We start from the raw sequence: 14,187 nt of genomic DNA, 5'->3' as shown, positions 1-14,187 counted from the left end.
TGATGAACCTTCTTTGGGGTGACAACTTTTGCTGTCAAGTGTTCAATGACTGCACGTTGGTTAAATCGCATTGACCGAGCGTCTGCGCAGGGTTCCATACTTTACACTGTAACAACACAATCGTTCAGTGCTTAGGCTTCCCGCCAACTGGAGCTGTAGAGAAGAGGCTACGGAAGAAGCCAGTACCTGCCGCATGCCAATGCTGCCAACTATTGAAGAGTTACGAAGGTGGAGGCATTATATTTCAATCAACCCTCGCTCGGCAGAGTGGCCTTTACTGTCAGAGACCTGCTGTATGTCTGCCTCTGATTCGTCTTTAATGAAGGCACGCCTAGAGTGGAGTCATCAACATGCCACCTGGGCGGTCGAACAGCCTGATCGACGTGGTCCTTCAGATTCTGGACTGGGTTTAAATCTGGAGAGTTTAGTGACAGGAGAGTATCGTAAACGCATCCTGGTGCTCTCCAAACAACGCACGTATACTGCGAGTGGTGTAACACATTGCACTGTAGTGCTGGTAGATGCTATCGAGTTGAAGAAAAGAAACCGCATGTAGGGCTGAACATGGTCCCAAGGATAGATAAACATTTTTGTTGCTCAGTTGCGACTTCCAGAATGACGAGACCACCCAGGTAGTGCCACGAAAGCATTTCGAAGACCAAAATGCTCCATCCACTGACCTGGACCAGTTACGACAACTGTTGCAGAACCATGCTCGCCGACAGATATCTCTCAGACTGAGTGGTTGGTTGGTTGGTTGGTTTGGGGGAAGAGACCAAACTACGAGGTCATCGGTCTCATCGGATTAGGGAAGGACGGGGAAGGAATTCGGCCGTGGCCTTTGAAGGGAACCATCCCGGCATTTGCCCGGAGCGATTTTAGGGAAATCACGGAAAACCTAAATCAGGATGGCCGGACGCGGGATTGAACCGTCGTCCTCCCGAATGCCAGTGTGCTAACCACTGCGCCACCTCGCTCGGTAGACTGTGTGTAAAACATGATTCAGGTAAAATGGCCACATGTCACCACTCAGTGAACGTCCAGTTACGGTATTAATGCGCAAATTCCAGTATTCGTCGCCAGTCAACAACAGTCAGCATGGGTGCATGAACCAGGCGTCTATTGTGGAGGTCCATACGCAGCAATGTTGAGAAGACTCTATGGGAGACCTTTAGTTCATCTGGGTGACTGTTAGTCAACAGTTGCACGTCTATTCGCCTGTACACATACCGTCGTTCACCCCTCAACATGACCTGACGATGGTTTTGGATGGCGTCATTTTGCCATGTACGGTATATTTTAATCACAGTGACAACCGAACGGTTAAGAAACTTGGTCGTTTCAGAAATGCTTCCACCCTTGGCCTGAAAGCCAATGATATGCCCCTTTGAGCATTAGATAAATAGCCTCGTTTCCGCATTGCGACAACGACTACACAATAACAAGAAGAAAAAGAAGAAGAAGAAAGAAAGAAGGAAAGGAGAGTGTTGCAGGGAAAGATTAACGGGGCAGATCCAACTGCAAAGAACGAGAATAATCGTGGAAGAAGCGTATTGACAAAGATGGTAAGTCGAATCACTGACCTATGAAGATGCTGTACGTGATAATGATGTGGATGAACGAATTGGCAAAACTGGTGAGAAGGAGCCCCGACACTATTAGACAGCCCCCGCTGAAAGCCACTTGACGTATACTGAATTTCTTCAGCAGCGGCCCCGTGAGAAGACCTGAAAAAGACGTACACAGTTATATTTAGAAATTTGTGGACATGATTTCTCATTAAGTGACGACAGTTGTAAACTTGGATGACATAGTGAAATATGCTTATTAACTTTTAGAAATAATTTCTCTGATAACATTTGCTTAAGGTTTTTGCTGAATTGCGACACAGTCATGCGAGCGAGCCTCGCCACCTATGCGGCAATAGACGTGGCCAACTGTCAGTTTGCAAGTGTATTGCCGGCCACACGGCAGTGGAGCGACACTCGCCTGTTATAGGGATGGGCTAAGCTACTGATTACAAGTAACAACATAAAGAGTTCTTACTATGGGGCAGTCACAACTGTATAAGCCCATTTTGTAAAATGAAAAAAAACTGCACAACAGTTGTTAAAGCCACAATCTTTTATTGTGTACACCACAAGTTTCGGAACACTTAAAGTTCCATCATTTGGTGTAAAAAGCTAAATCACTCAATCATTTGAGGTGATCCACACCCCATTGTTGTCATGGAACAAGGGTTCTGGGTCAAAAGGATAAAAGGGACATAAAATCCATAAAAACCGCTTCCTCGTGCTACTCGACCGGAAACACAAGCAGGACGTTGTGGGGTTTCTTTATTTTACAAAATAAGAATAACAGGTTACAGCGTTACAGTTAAACGAGGTGATTAGTTCCAGAAACCTGTTAATTGTTTAAAAACTTTCTCGTAGGCCGTGAATCATGCTGTAACACCAAAGCAGAAAGCGATAAAGGTATGGATACTGAACAAGGACTTCCTATTACAAGCGTCTCTTTGACCACAAATAACCCGGCAGGCACCAAAGCGAACACAAGCGAACGCAAGCGAACGCACAACAGCGAACGAGAATTCTCTCTAGTGTAAATGCTTGGCGCTTAGTGTTCGGCCGTGCGCAGGTCACATTCACAAGTGTTCGCTTGTGATCTGCTCGTTGACGATTTTAGAGTGAACCATCGAAGGTAGTTGGCATCCTTTCCGCTACACAGTGTACTTGCTTTGCCGCAGTGTGCTGTTTTCCCGCGCGTACAGCTGTCCGTATTGTTTGTTGTAAATGTTTCTTGTGGTGGTAGAAAGCGTGCACTATTGATAGAAAAGTGTAGGTTCCACAGGTGCTTATAGGATTCTAAAGATCCACTGTACAAAATACTCACCAAAATATTTATCCTTGGAAAGAAACTGCCGAAGTTCTCGTAGCGTCAACAAGGGAAGTTATGAAGGAAATGAAGTCATTGCAATCTTGTAGGCGTGAAAGGGGTAAACAACGTAAAACATCTGGAATGGGTGCAGTGAAAAAATATAAATCCAGTTGGTTTGTCTTCAAACCTCTGTGGTATGATATACTCTTCCTCCACGTCCACATCTATAGATACTACATAAGTGACAGAGAATGCGGTGCACAAACTTTATGGTATCATCTATGTCCATTTTCGTGTACCTCTTTATTTGTTTCACATAATACCTATAAGAGAAATAAATGTCATCAAAATAAATAGATAACGTAGATCAATGTAAAATAAAAATGGAGGAAAGACCTGATCATTCTCGTGGCTTACATTCGACGTATCTGTCTAAATGTCACAGTTTAGCTACCTTCTCACGAAATTTAAAGGTTGGAACAGAATAAATGAAAATTGTTTTTCCTCCAATAAAGGTGTGGTTGGACTTCTGTATATTTTTACCTTACAATACTCATTTACCTTCATAAATTCCTCAAGTGTTCCGCACATGACACTCATTATTTGGGAAGAGTTGCGACTGATATACGAAATAGATATTTGAGGCTATCTTATCACCTGTTGCTAAGAATCGTAGCGTTAGTGCTATCCTCTCTTCTGCTGGTATGGATCGTTTACAATTTGTTTCTTGCTTTGAAATCGTCGGTTCATTTGCAGCTAGGAAAAGGCGAAAATAGTCCATCGAGATGCGGCTATAGTTCTAGAGTAAAGCAAGCCGTGATTAAAAATGCAAATCACTAATCAGGGGCAAACCTCCATGTCTTACAAGCCTGCGCAAAAATTCGAACACTCTCATTTTTCTGTGTCCGCGCCGTCTTGTTTCCATGACCAACAGCGCGCCTCCTATTCAAAATAAATCATGTTGTATGTGTCTTTTCTCCATTACGGTGTGCTGAATATAAGTTAAGCAACTTTGTATCACGGCAACGTTTTTGCACCAAAAAACAATGCACATTGTATACTTTCTCTTGCGTTTGCTCTAGTGTAAATGCTTATTCGCTGGTACGAGTCAACGATGGTGCCAGGAAGTGAACCTCCTGCGCATTGTTTGAGAATGTGCATTCGCTTGCTTTCATTCGCGTTCGCTTCGACGTAAAGGGCGCTTATAAATGATGAACGTTATCTGCCTGTGACAGTGCATTTCATAACATGTTCCTCACAGTCTTTTTGAAACAAAATGTTTGATCACAGATACGGAAATGTTGCGCAGTGCCAGTTTATTACATTCCTGTCTTACAGAAAAATATGCAGAAAAGAACGCACAACACACTTGTTGCTGTAACGTGTCATCGATTCCGCGTTGGAACGGTGTCACTGCTTGTCCAGTGGAAGCACTTCGCATTCGACATTTACTCTTACCCAAGGAACGAATATATACTCCTGGAAATTGAAATAAGAACACCGTGAATTCATTGTCCCAGGAAGGGGAAACTTTATTGACACATTCCTGGGGTCAGATACATCACATGATCACACTGACAGAACCACAAGCACATAGACACAGGCAACAGAGGATGCACAATGTCGGCACTAGTACAGTGTATATCCACCTTTCGCAGTAATGCAGGCTGCTATTCTCCCATGGAGACGATCGTAGAGATGCTGGATGTAGTCCTGTGGAACGGCTTGCCATGCCATTTCCACCTGGCGCCTCAGTTGGACCAGCGTTCGTGCCGGACGTGCAGACCGCGTGAGACGACGCTTCATCCAGTCCCAAACATGCTCAATGGGGGACAGATCCGGAGATCTTGCTGGCCAGGGTAGTTCACTTACACCTTCTAGAGCACGTTGGGTGGCACGGGATACATGCGGACGTGCATTGTCCTGTTGGAACAGCAAGTTCCCTTGCCGGTCTAGGAATGGTAGAACGATGGGTTCGATGACGGTTTGGATGTACCGTGCACTATTCAGTGTCCCCTCGACGATCACCAGTGGTGTACGGCCAGTGTAGGAGATCGCTCCCCACACCATGATGCCGGGTGTTGGCCCTGTGTGCCTCGGTCGTATGCAGTCCTGATTGTGGCGCTCACCTGCACGGCGCCAAACACGCATACGACCATCATTGGCACCAAGGCAGAAGCGACTCTCATCGCTGAAGACGACACGTCTCCATTCGTCCCTCCATTCACGCCTGTCGCGACACCACTGGAGGCGGGCTGCACGATGTTGGGGCGTGAGCGGAAGACGGCCTAACGGTGTGCGGGACCGTAGCCCAGCTTCATGGAGACGGTTGCGAATGGTCCTCGCCGATACCCCAGGAGCAACAGTGTCCCTAATTTGCTGGGAAGTGGCGGTGCGGTCCCCTAAGGCACTGCGTAGGATCCTACGGTCTTGGCGTGCATCCGTGCGTCGCTGCGGTCCGGTCCCAGGTCGACGGGCACGTGCACCTTCCGCCGACCACTGGCGACAACATCGATGTACTGTGGAGACCTTACGCCCCACGTGTTGAGCAATTCGGCGGTACGTCCACCCGGCCTCCCGCATGCCCACTATACGCCCTCGCTCAAAGTCCGTCAACTGCACATACGGTTCACGTCCACGCTGTCGCGGCATGCTACCAGTGTGAAAGACTGCGATGGAGCTCCGTATGCCACGGCAAACTGACTGACACTGACGGCGGCGGTGCACAAATGCTGCGCAGCTAGCGCCATTCGACGGCCAACACCGCGGTTCCTGGTGTGTCCGCTGTGCCGTGCGTGTGATCATTGCTTGTACAGCCCTCTCGCAGTGTCCGGAGCAAGTATGGTGGGTCTGACACACCGGTGTCAATGTGTTCTTTTTTCCATTTCCAGGAGTATAATCCAGCCACTAGCTACATCCTCCCCGGGTGACGTATTAATGAATCACGCCAGTGGCGTGGAAAGAATTGCTAGAACATTGAGAAGGAAGGAATACGTTACAGGCACGCGAATAACACCGTGACCGCACAGAGCTATCTGTGCATAACAAGCTGCGAAACGGAACTCTAAAGCTATCTACTACAGCAACAACGTACCAATAGTATTGATTTGTTTGAAATTACTGAAATTTTAGCAGCAAGAAGAGAAACATTGTAATAAAAAGTAAATAAGTTTCTCATTCTCATTCAGAAACAAGGTGAAAGGTGAAATTCGCTTTTGTTAAGGTGAACCCCAAAACATTAAAAATTTACCCTAAAATATTAAAAGTTTGATAGGGTCCAGAGTGGAAGGTATTAATTGATAATAAGTACGACTCACTAACGGTATTGTTTTAACAGTTTCGTTAATAATTGCACACCCTACCATGTTCGCAGTTCATAAATCTCTTCGTACGTTATTACTGCTAAACAAACTCTATCCTGCTCTTTTCTAGACTATGCGCAAACTGCTACTAAGACTGCGCTACATTGGTTGAGTTTTGTTTTGTTCTGGCTCTGAAAGTATTCATCTTAGATACTCACGCCTGACTATCTAGCGTAAAATGGAGTTGTGCATGATTGCAGGGTATGTGCCCCCACTAGTTACTCACGCGACGGGTATTTAAGTGCACACACTGGGATACAACAATTTGACTCTGTGATTAATGCTCCATACTTGATTATAATTAGGAGAAACTATTACGCAGTGTAAACTATGGTGTCAAAACACACAATTCTAACCATTTAGTTCGAAATCGGCACACGCAATGAACGAGAACGTATTAGACAATAATCATCCAGGGGTAGAATCTGTGACAATAGCGGAGGGTAGATGACGGCTCTTACTAGCAGTTGCATAACGTATGACAGAATTATCGCTAATACAGGCATGGACCACAAGAAAAACACTGAGATATGCAACTCAATATATTATGGAAGTCTTTGCTACATTGTCATAAAATAAAGAATGAGAAAGAGAGAGACAGAGAGAACCGAGAGAAAGAGAGAGTGGGAGGCTCGGCGGTATGGCGGAAACTGCAAAATGAAAACATTCATTTAATAATACCTTTACATAAAAGGAATTTTACGGTCTTTTTTCCCAGTCGTGTAATAGACGTTGACTTCTTATGTCGCACTGATACCTGGCTTGGCGCCGCCCCGCATGCGGACCGCGGATTGTTCTAGAACCTACAAATCTATGGCGATATGGACTGGCTCTTAAAAAAGCTAATCCTATAGCTGTTTGAAGATTCAAACACTGAGACGTTGCTAAGGGCTGCAAAGAAAAATATGTTCAACAGTCAGTTAGTTCGTCTGACGTTAAGTATTGTTGTTTGTTTGCATCAAACCAAGTTCAACTTTAATCGGTAATATCCAATGCAATACCATACCGCCGTACTGCTTAGCACTGAAACAAAGATTTAATGGATGTTTTATGTTAACGAGACACGTTATACTCGTATCTAGAACTAGGCTACATCTGAAACAAAACTTCGATTGCAGTTGCAGTACGTACTTTGACTTGTTAGAAATTAGATGTTATTAACTTCTACATCTACATGGATACTCCGCATATCGCATTTAAGTGCCTGGCAGAGGGTTCATCGAACCATCTTCACAATTCTCTATTATTCCAGCGCGGAAAGAACGAACACCTATATCTTTCCGTACGAGCTCTCATTTCCCTTATTTTATCTTGGTGATCGTTTCTCCCTGCATCGGTCGGTGTCAACAAAATATTTTCCCATTCGGAGGAGAAAGTTTGTTATTGGAATTTCGTGAGATGATTCTGTCGCAACGAAAAACGCCTTTCTTTTAATGATGTCCAGCCCAAAATTCATCATTTCAGTATCATTTCAGTGACACTCTCTCCCATATTTCGCAATAATACAAAACGTACTGCCCTTATTTCAGATTTTTCGATGTACTCCGTCAGTCCTATCTGGTATGGATCCCACACCGCGCAACAGTATTGTAAAAGAGGACGGACAAGCATAGTGTAAGCAGTCTTCTTACTAGATCTGTTACATTTTCTAAGTGTCCTGCCAATAAAGCGCAGTCTTTGGTTAGCCGTCCCCACAACATTTTTATGTGTTCCTTCAAAGGGTTGCAAGCACTATGGGACTTAACATCTGAGGTCATCAGTCCCCTAGAACTTAGAACTACTTAAACCTAACTAACTTAAGGACATCACACACATCCATGCCCGAGGCATGATTCGAACCTGCGACCGTAGCAGTCCCGCGTTTCCGGACTGCAGCCCCTAGAACCTCACGGCCACCGCGGCCGGCTTCGAATACAGACAGTAACAGTACTAGAAGTGAAATGAAAAGATCCGCCGTAGCTGAAAGTGCAGTAATTACCTCTGAAAGCTCTGCAGTAAATCGAGTAACGGATTCATTTAGTGACACCTCCTCTCCATTGCCTCCTTGTTCGACCTCAGATCAGCGGAATTATTTTAACACTGAGAATCCACGGATAATTATCAGTAAAGCTAACTCGGAATTTAAGATATGTTCAGAAGAAAATCTGCATTTCGCAGGAAGAGTGCAATGAAAAAGAAATTGATGTGGAAGCGATGAAAAAAGCTCGAGAACAGAGTTTGACGAAAATAAATTTATGAGCATAAATTAAGTAAATAACGCTTATCTACGTTAGAAATAGTGGAATTAAGCAAAACGCGATACTTAGCAAAAGACTTATAACAGTGCAAGAAGAAGAAGAGGTTGTAACCACTGCTTGCCTTTTTAGTACAGCTTACATAATTGCAAAATATCAAAGACCTTATCCTGATATGCCTGTTAATATAGATCCCTTAACTACCTCCATGTAGGAAGAATCCTTCACACAGCTTTCTCTTATATTAACATCACATCTCATATCACTAAAAGTATTCGTCAAAGGTTGATGAAATATGTAGTAAACAAGCGGAAAATAAATATACTAAAGATGAGCCGACCATACTAAGCAAAAAGCAAGCGCTAATTGTGTATACAGAGCGAAGAAGTGAACGAAAATTTGTACCTACCCCAGGAACTGAAACCAGGGCCCCTGACGGAGCGAGGTGGCGCAGTGGTTAGCACACTGGACTCGCATTCCGGAGGACGACGGTTCAATCCCGTCTCCGGCCATCCTGATTTAGGTTTACCGTGATTTCCCTAAATCGCTTCAGGCAAATGCCGGGATGGTTCCCTTGAAAGGGCACGGCCGATTTCCTTCCCCATCCTTCCCTCACCTGAGCTTCTGCTCCGTCTCTAATGACCTCGTTGTCGACGGGACGCTAAACACTAATCTCCTCCTCCTCCAGGGCCCCTGCTTGCTAGGCAGGCGCGTTAGCCACTAAGCGACCGAACGATTCCCGGCCTAGGTACAACTTTTCACTCGCCGCTTCAGTCTATATACGTAAAATCGTTTCTCTGTGAGACCAGTAAAGTCTCTGAAATTGTGTCATTTCATATGTTGTAGTTGTATGTTTAAGGTTTTCTATGAAAGACACTGACTATCGTCAAACTATGTTTTAGATCTGACTAGAGAGAGGAATATCTTCTAGTATTACTACTGCCCTTTTTACACAAACTCAATTTCTTTGGTACGAATGAAGAATATTTGAAAGAATGTCTTACATGTTCCTCACATGATGGTGCCTCAAGAAAGATACCTACGAGGGTGAGTCAAATGAAAACCTTAAATATTTTTTTAAATATTATTTATTGCGCAGAATTGGTGCAAAGCTGTACCACTTTTCCACATAATCTCCCCCATGCTCAATGAAAGTCCTACAGAGCTTACAAAGTGCATAATTCCTTTAGAGAAAAAAGTTTTTGGTAGTCCGCGCTACCACCCATGCACCACGTGACGTTCCTCTTCATCATAACGGAACTTCTTTCCTACCATTAAGTCTTTGAGTGGTCCAAACATATGGAAATAACTTGCGGCAAGGTCTGGTGAGTACGGTTGCCGGTTGGTGGAAGTGAACCCAGGTTTCGTCCCCAGTAACGATTCTTGCAAGAAAGCCATCACCTTCTCGTTCAAAGTGCCGAAAAAGTTCTTCACAGGCATCAACACGTCGTTCTCTCATTTCAGGAGTCAGCTGCCGTGGCACCAATCTTGCAGACACTTTGTGAAACTGGAGCACATCATGCACAGTGTGGTGTGCTGACCCATGACTAATCTGTAAACAAGCTGCAATGTCATTCAATGTCACTCGGCGGTTTCCTTCACTATGGCTTCAACTGCTGCAATGTTTTGTGGAGTCACAACTCGTTGTGCCTCACCTGGACAAGGAGCATCTTCCACTGAAATCACACCATTTACGAACTTCCTACTCAATTCGTAGAATTGCTGCTGTGACAAACATGCATCACCGTACTGAACATTCATTCATCGATGAATTTCAATATGTTTCACACCTTCACTACTCAAAAACCGAATAACAGAACGTTGTTCTTCCCTGGTGCAAGTTGCAAGTGGGGCGGCCATCTGCATACTGATACTGCGACGGTATGTGTGCATCTGCATTACGCTGCCACCTACAGGCCATTCTGCACGCTGTTTGTAGCACGCTTACCAACTTACAGGATAACGGCGCGAAATTTCGATTTGTTATTACAAATTTAAGGTTTTTATTTGACTCACCCTTGTAGAAACAGAGGTGTAGGGGCACAACTTAAAAATTAATTTCCATCAAAATATGGCATTGCAGAAAGCATAGATTAGAGCTAGTTGTTAATAATTCTGTTAGAAAAGTTTATGGAATAAGTTACTTTCTGACACATATAGCAAAGCTGTATGCTCTACACCAAGGATCCCCAACTATTTTGGACAAGTGACCCCTTTTCCAAAATGAACTGTTACCCCATACCCCGATGGCCAAATTACCTACTTTTTAAGATCAATCCCCTTATTCATAATGGTCCGCTAACTTAAAACAGCTGCTACAGAGTGTTATTTTTCATTCTGATTTAGGTCAATAGAAGAAGACAGAGTGAGAATTAGCAATCCTTTAAGTTAGCAGACTATTATGAATAAGGGGGCCTATCTTTAGTTTTTTCCTATTTGTAATCTCTTGAAATAAATGAGTACTTATATGAGTTATTATCGTTCAAGCTCCAACTAATTTCAAAACGCAAATGAACTTTCAACCTAAGTGCAAGCTCGTTAAATAGTAAAATATCAGGAACATGTTTGGACTCGATCATGAATTGGTTCGTGTTAGATCGCGTAAGCGTCAAATAGGGAGCAAGTCAAAACGCACCTGAAAGATGTACGCACGAACTCATTATCTTGCACAAACTTGTCCACACAGACTTGCCGAGTTTTTCATCTTGTACGAACTTGAGACTTTACATTACTACAACAATGTTATTTCCTACAAAAATATTAATTATTCTTAGTACACGTAACACAACATAAACAATACAGTACCTACCTATGTTGAAAGTTTGAAATAAGAACTTGTGTTAATTTAATAGGGGTCGATTTTTAGACCTCGTCGACCCCGAAAATCAGTTTTCGTTTATGTCGACCCCTAGGAAACCGATATCGACCCCAAGGGGTCGATATCGACCACTTTGGGTTCAATTGGCTCTGAGCACTATGGGACTTAACTGCTGTGGTCATCAGTCCCCTAGAACTTAGAACTACTCGTACTTAAACCTAACTAACCTAAGGACATCACGCACATCCACGCCCGAGGCAGGATTCGAACCTGCGACCGTAGCAGTCGCACGGTTCCGGACTGCGCGCCTAGAACCGCGAGACCACCGCGGCCGGCGACCACTTTGGGAATCCATGCTCTACACAATCAACCTCCTGAGAAGCAAAGGGAACTAAACACCTGCGCAAAAGCTTTTCAGCGTCGAATGTCGCTTATTGGTAATATTTTCACAATTCGCAGAGTTTCATTAATTAAAACAACGCTAGAAGACTCTGAGATTTGATATTCCCATTTTGACACTGCTGAGAATGATGTTACATGGGATCAGAACGAAAGAACCAAATATTCGGGCGTATGGTAATATTTAGGAAGCGCAGAATTTGTGGAAAATTTAAGAACAACGTTGGACGGATAGATAGAATTAGCCGCTCCTTCATGTGATCTTTGAATGAGGGAAACTAGTAAAAAGAAGTGCAGAGTATTTCAGTCACTGCAGAAAAATCTTGACCCTTATGCTAACACTATGATTAAATAAACAAATATCAAATCTGTGCCTCCGTCAAAATCCAATAAAATACAAATCATTCATGCAGGGTAGTTTTACATGCGTCTTGCCGCCAGTTTATAATCAACATTGCTAGCTACTCAGCCTCCTTACCGTGAAATGAATCAAGGTTTGCAAAACAGTAATAGGTATAATAATCTCCTCTGTCACATAAGAGTTTTAAGTCCATATGAATGGCCTGAGAAGCTAAGAATAACGTATGAAGAAGAAAGTATAATTCATTTCTGCAAAATATGTCAAATGAAACGAAAATTATAAGAACTTTAAGGAGTAGAAGAAATATAGATATACTGAAAGATAGCCTTGTGATCTGCTGCCAGTGCTTTGTATTTCGGAAATTATTGCTATATTAACAGCTAAGTGTGAACGCTCGTTTAGTCGCTGATGTTCCACTTGTCGCACCCATCGTGGATTTTCCGTTGCCCAGTAGTGCATATCATGCCGGTTTACGTTACCGCTATTGGTGAATGACACTTCGTCGCTAAATAGAACGCGTGCAAAAAAATCTGTCATCGGCCCGTAATTTCTCTTGTGCTCAGTGGCAAAACTGTACACAACATTCAATGCAATTCCTGGTGCATAGAACTATGGAACGGGTGCAATCGATGTTGATGCAGCATTCTCAACCGACGTTTTTGAGATTCCCGATTCTCGCGCAGTTTGTCTGCTACTGATGTGCGGATTAGCCGCGACAGCAGCTAAAACACCTACTTGGGCATGATCATTTGTTACAGGTCGTGGTTGACGTTTCACATGTGGCTGATCACTTTCTAACGTAACTATCCGGCGAACGGTCCGGACACTTGGATGATGTCGTCCAGGATACCGAGCAGCATACATAGCACATGTCCGTTGGGCATGTTGATCACAATAGCCATACATCAACACGTAATCGACCTTTTCCGCAATTGGTAAACGGTTCATTTTAACGCGGGTAATGTATCACGATGCACTGGCGGAATGTTACGTGATACTACGTACTTACACGTTTGTAACTATTACAGCGCCACCTATCACAAAGTGAAAAAAGTGGTCCAACTAAAACATTCATATTTCTTTACGTACTACACGAATATGTAATAAAAAATGGGGGTTCCTATTTAAAAAATCGCAGTTGATATCCGTTTGACCTATGGCAGCGCTATCTAGCGTGCCAACCATCTGGTTTCCCCATTCAAGCTAGACGAGTTTCGTTCTTTGTAGTTTTTTCGTTTGATGCTTATTTCGTGAAATATTTGGCCCGGTCACTAGCAATGGACCACCCTGTATAATCGATGTTAGGTATTATTTTCCCAATCACATTTACATGCCAATCGAAAGAAATCATGCAACACCCACGTCCATGACGTCTAATTGAAATGACACCTTACTGCTGGGCAACAGACTACCATTACGATAAATCACAGTGAACTTTTTGGATGTTCCATGTTTTCTTCGATAATGTAAAACTTATCAATAATCTGGTTAATCTGGTACCCTCATGACATCAAAACAATGCACCATTTCTGCAGGCAGAAATTTTAGTTGTAATCCCTTATATTACAGTGCAGCAGACACAGTACTCTCACACAGTCTGTGTAAATAGTGGTTAATGTTCGCCTCTGACTTCACACTCACCAGAGTGTAATTGTTCCATGTCTGTAATAAGTTGGAATTTTAAATTACAAATTTTCAGCGTACCTCCCCACGCTACAGCAGTTGAACTCACATAACGGGTTGGATCCAGTTCGTAACTTTTGAGACAGAGTGCGCGAAAATTTTCAACGGCCTCGGCTAGTAGCAAGTTATTGATTATCAAATATAGGTTGGAATAGTTATTGGATTCAAATAAACACCGCACCCTGCTTGTTATTAGGTGTTCAAATTCTGTTATAACGGCTCTATCAGTCGTCAAGTTCCTGAACGTTTCAATTGACAGCGACTGTTCGTCCAACAAAACCGATTGTTCAGTAACATGCTCACATGGAATCAAATCTTTCTTATTATTAAAGATAAACTGTTGACAGGCGTGGAATTTTTTTATTGTTAGTCTCAGTTCACACACTTTCCCAGCGAACACGCCATAAACGTCATGGAATTACAAACCGAAATTTTATGTCACAATGATGTTAC

General features: G+C 43.4%; 1 protein-coding gene and 1 non-coding gene across 6 annotated transcripts in view; one reads left to right on the top strand and one right to left on the bottom strand.

The window, feature by feature from the left end:
- Nucleotides 1-14,187, bottom strand: part of LOC126262900 (monocarboxylate transporter 2-like) — a 146,742-nt gene that overhangs the window by 36,840 nt on the left and 95,715 nt on the right. For 4 of the 5 annotated variants that reach the window (XM_049959799.1, XM_049959798.1, XM_049959797.1 and 1 more), the window contains exon 4: nucleotides 1,584-1,727. The exons of the other annotated variant lie outside the window; for it this stretch is intronic. In XM_049959799.1, the coding sequence (XP_049815756.1) occupies nucleotides 1,584-1,727 (144 nt within the window). The remainder of the gene's footprint in view (nucleotides 1-1,583; nucleotides 1,728-14,187) is intronic. 5 annotated transcript variants of the gene reach the window in all.
- Trnaa-cgc (transfer RNA alanine (anticodon CGC)) lies at nucleotides 8,913-8,985 on the top strand. The gene has a single exon. It is a non-coding gene; the product is annotated as a tRNA-Ala (tRNA).

Source organism: Schistocerca nitens, chromosome 6 (genome assembly GCF_023898315.1).
Source record: "Schistocerca nitens isolate TAMUIC-IGC-003100 chromosome 6, iqSchNite1.1, whole genome shotgun sequence".
In the NCBI taxonomy this organism is placed as follows: domain Eukaryota; kingdom Metazoa; phylum Arthropoda; class Insecta; order Orthoptera; family Acrididae; genus Schistocerca; species Schistocerca nitens.
Note: the sequence above shows the minus strand (reverse complement) of the source record. Positions and strands in the feature narration are given on the sequence as shown.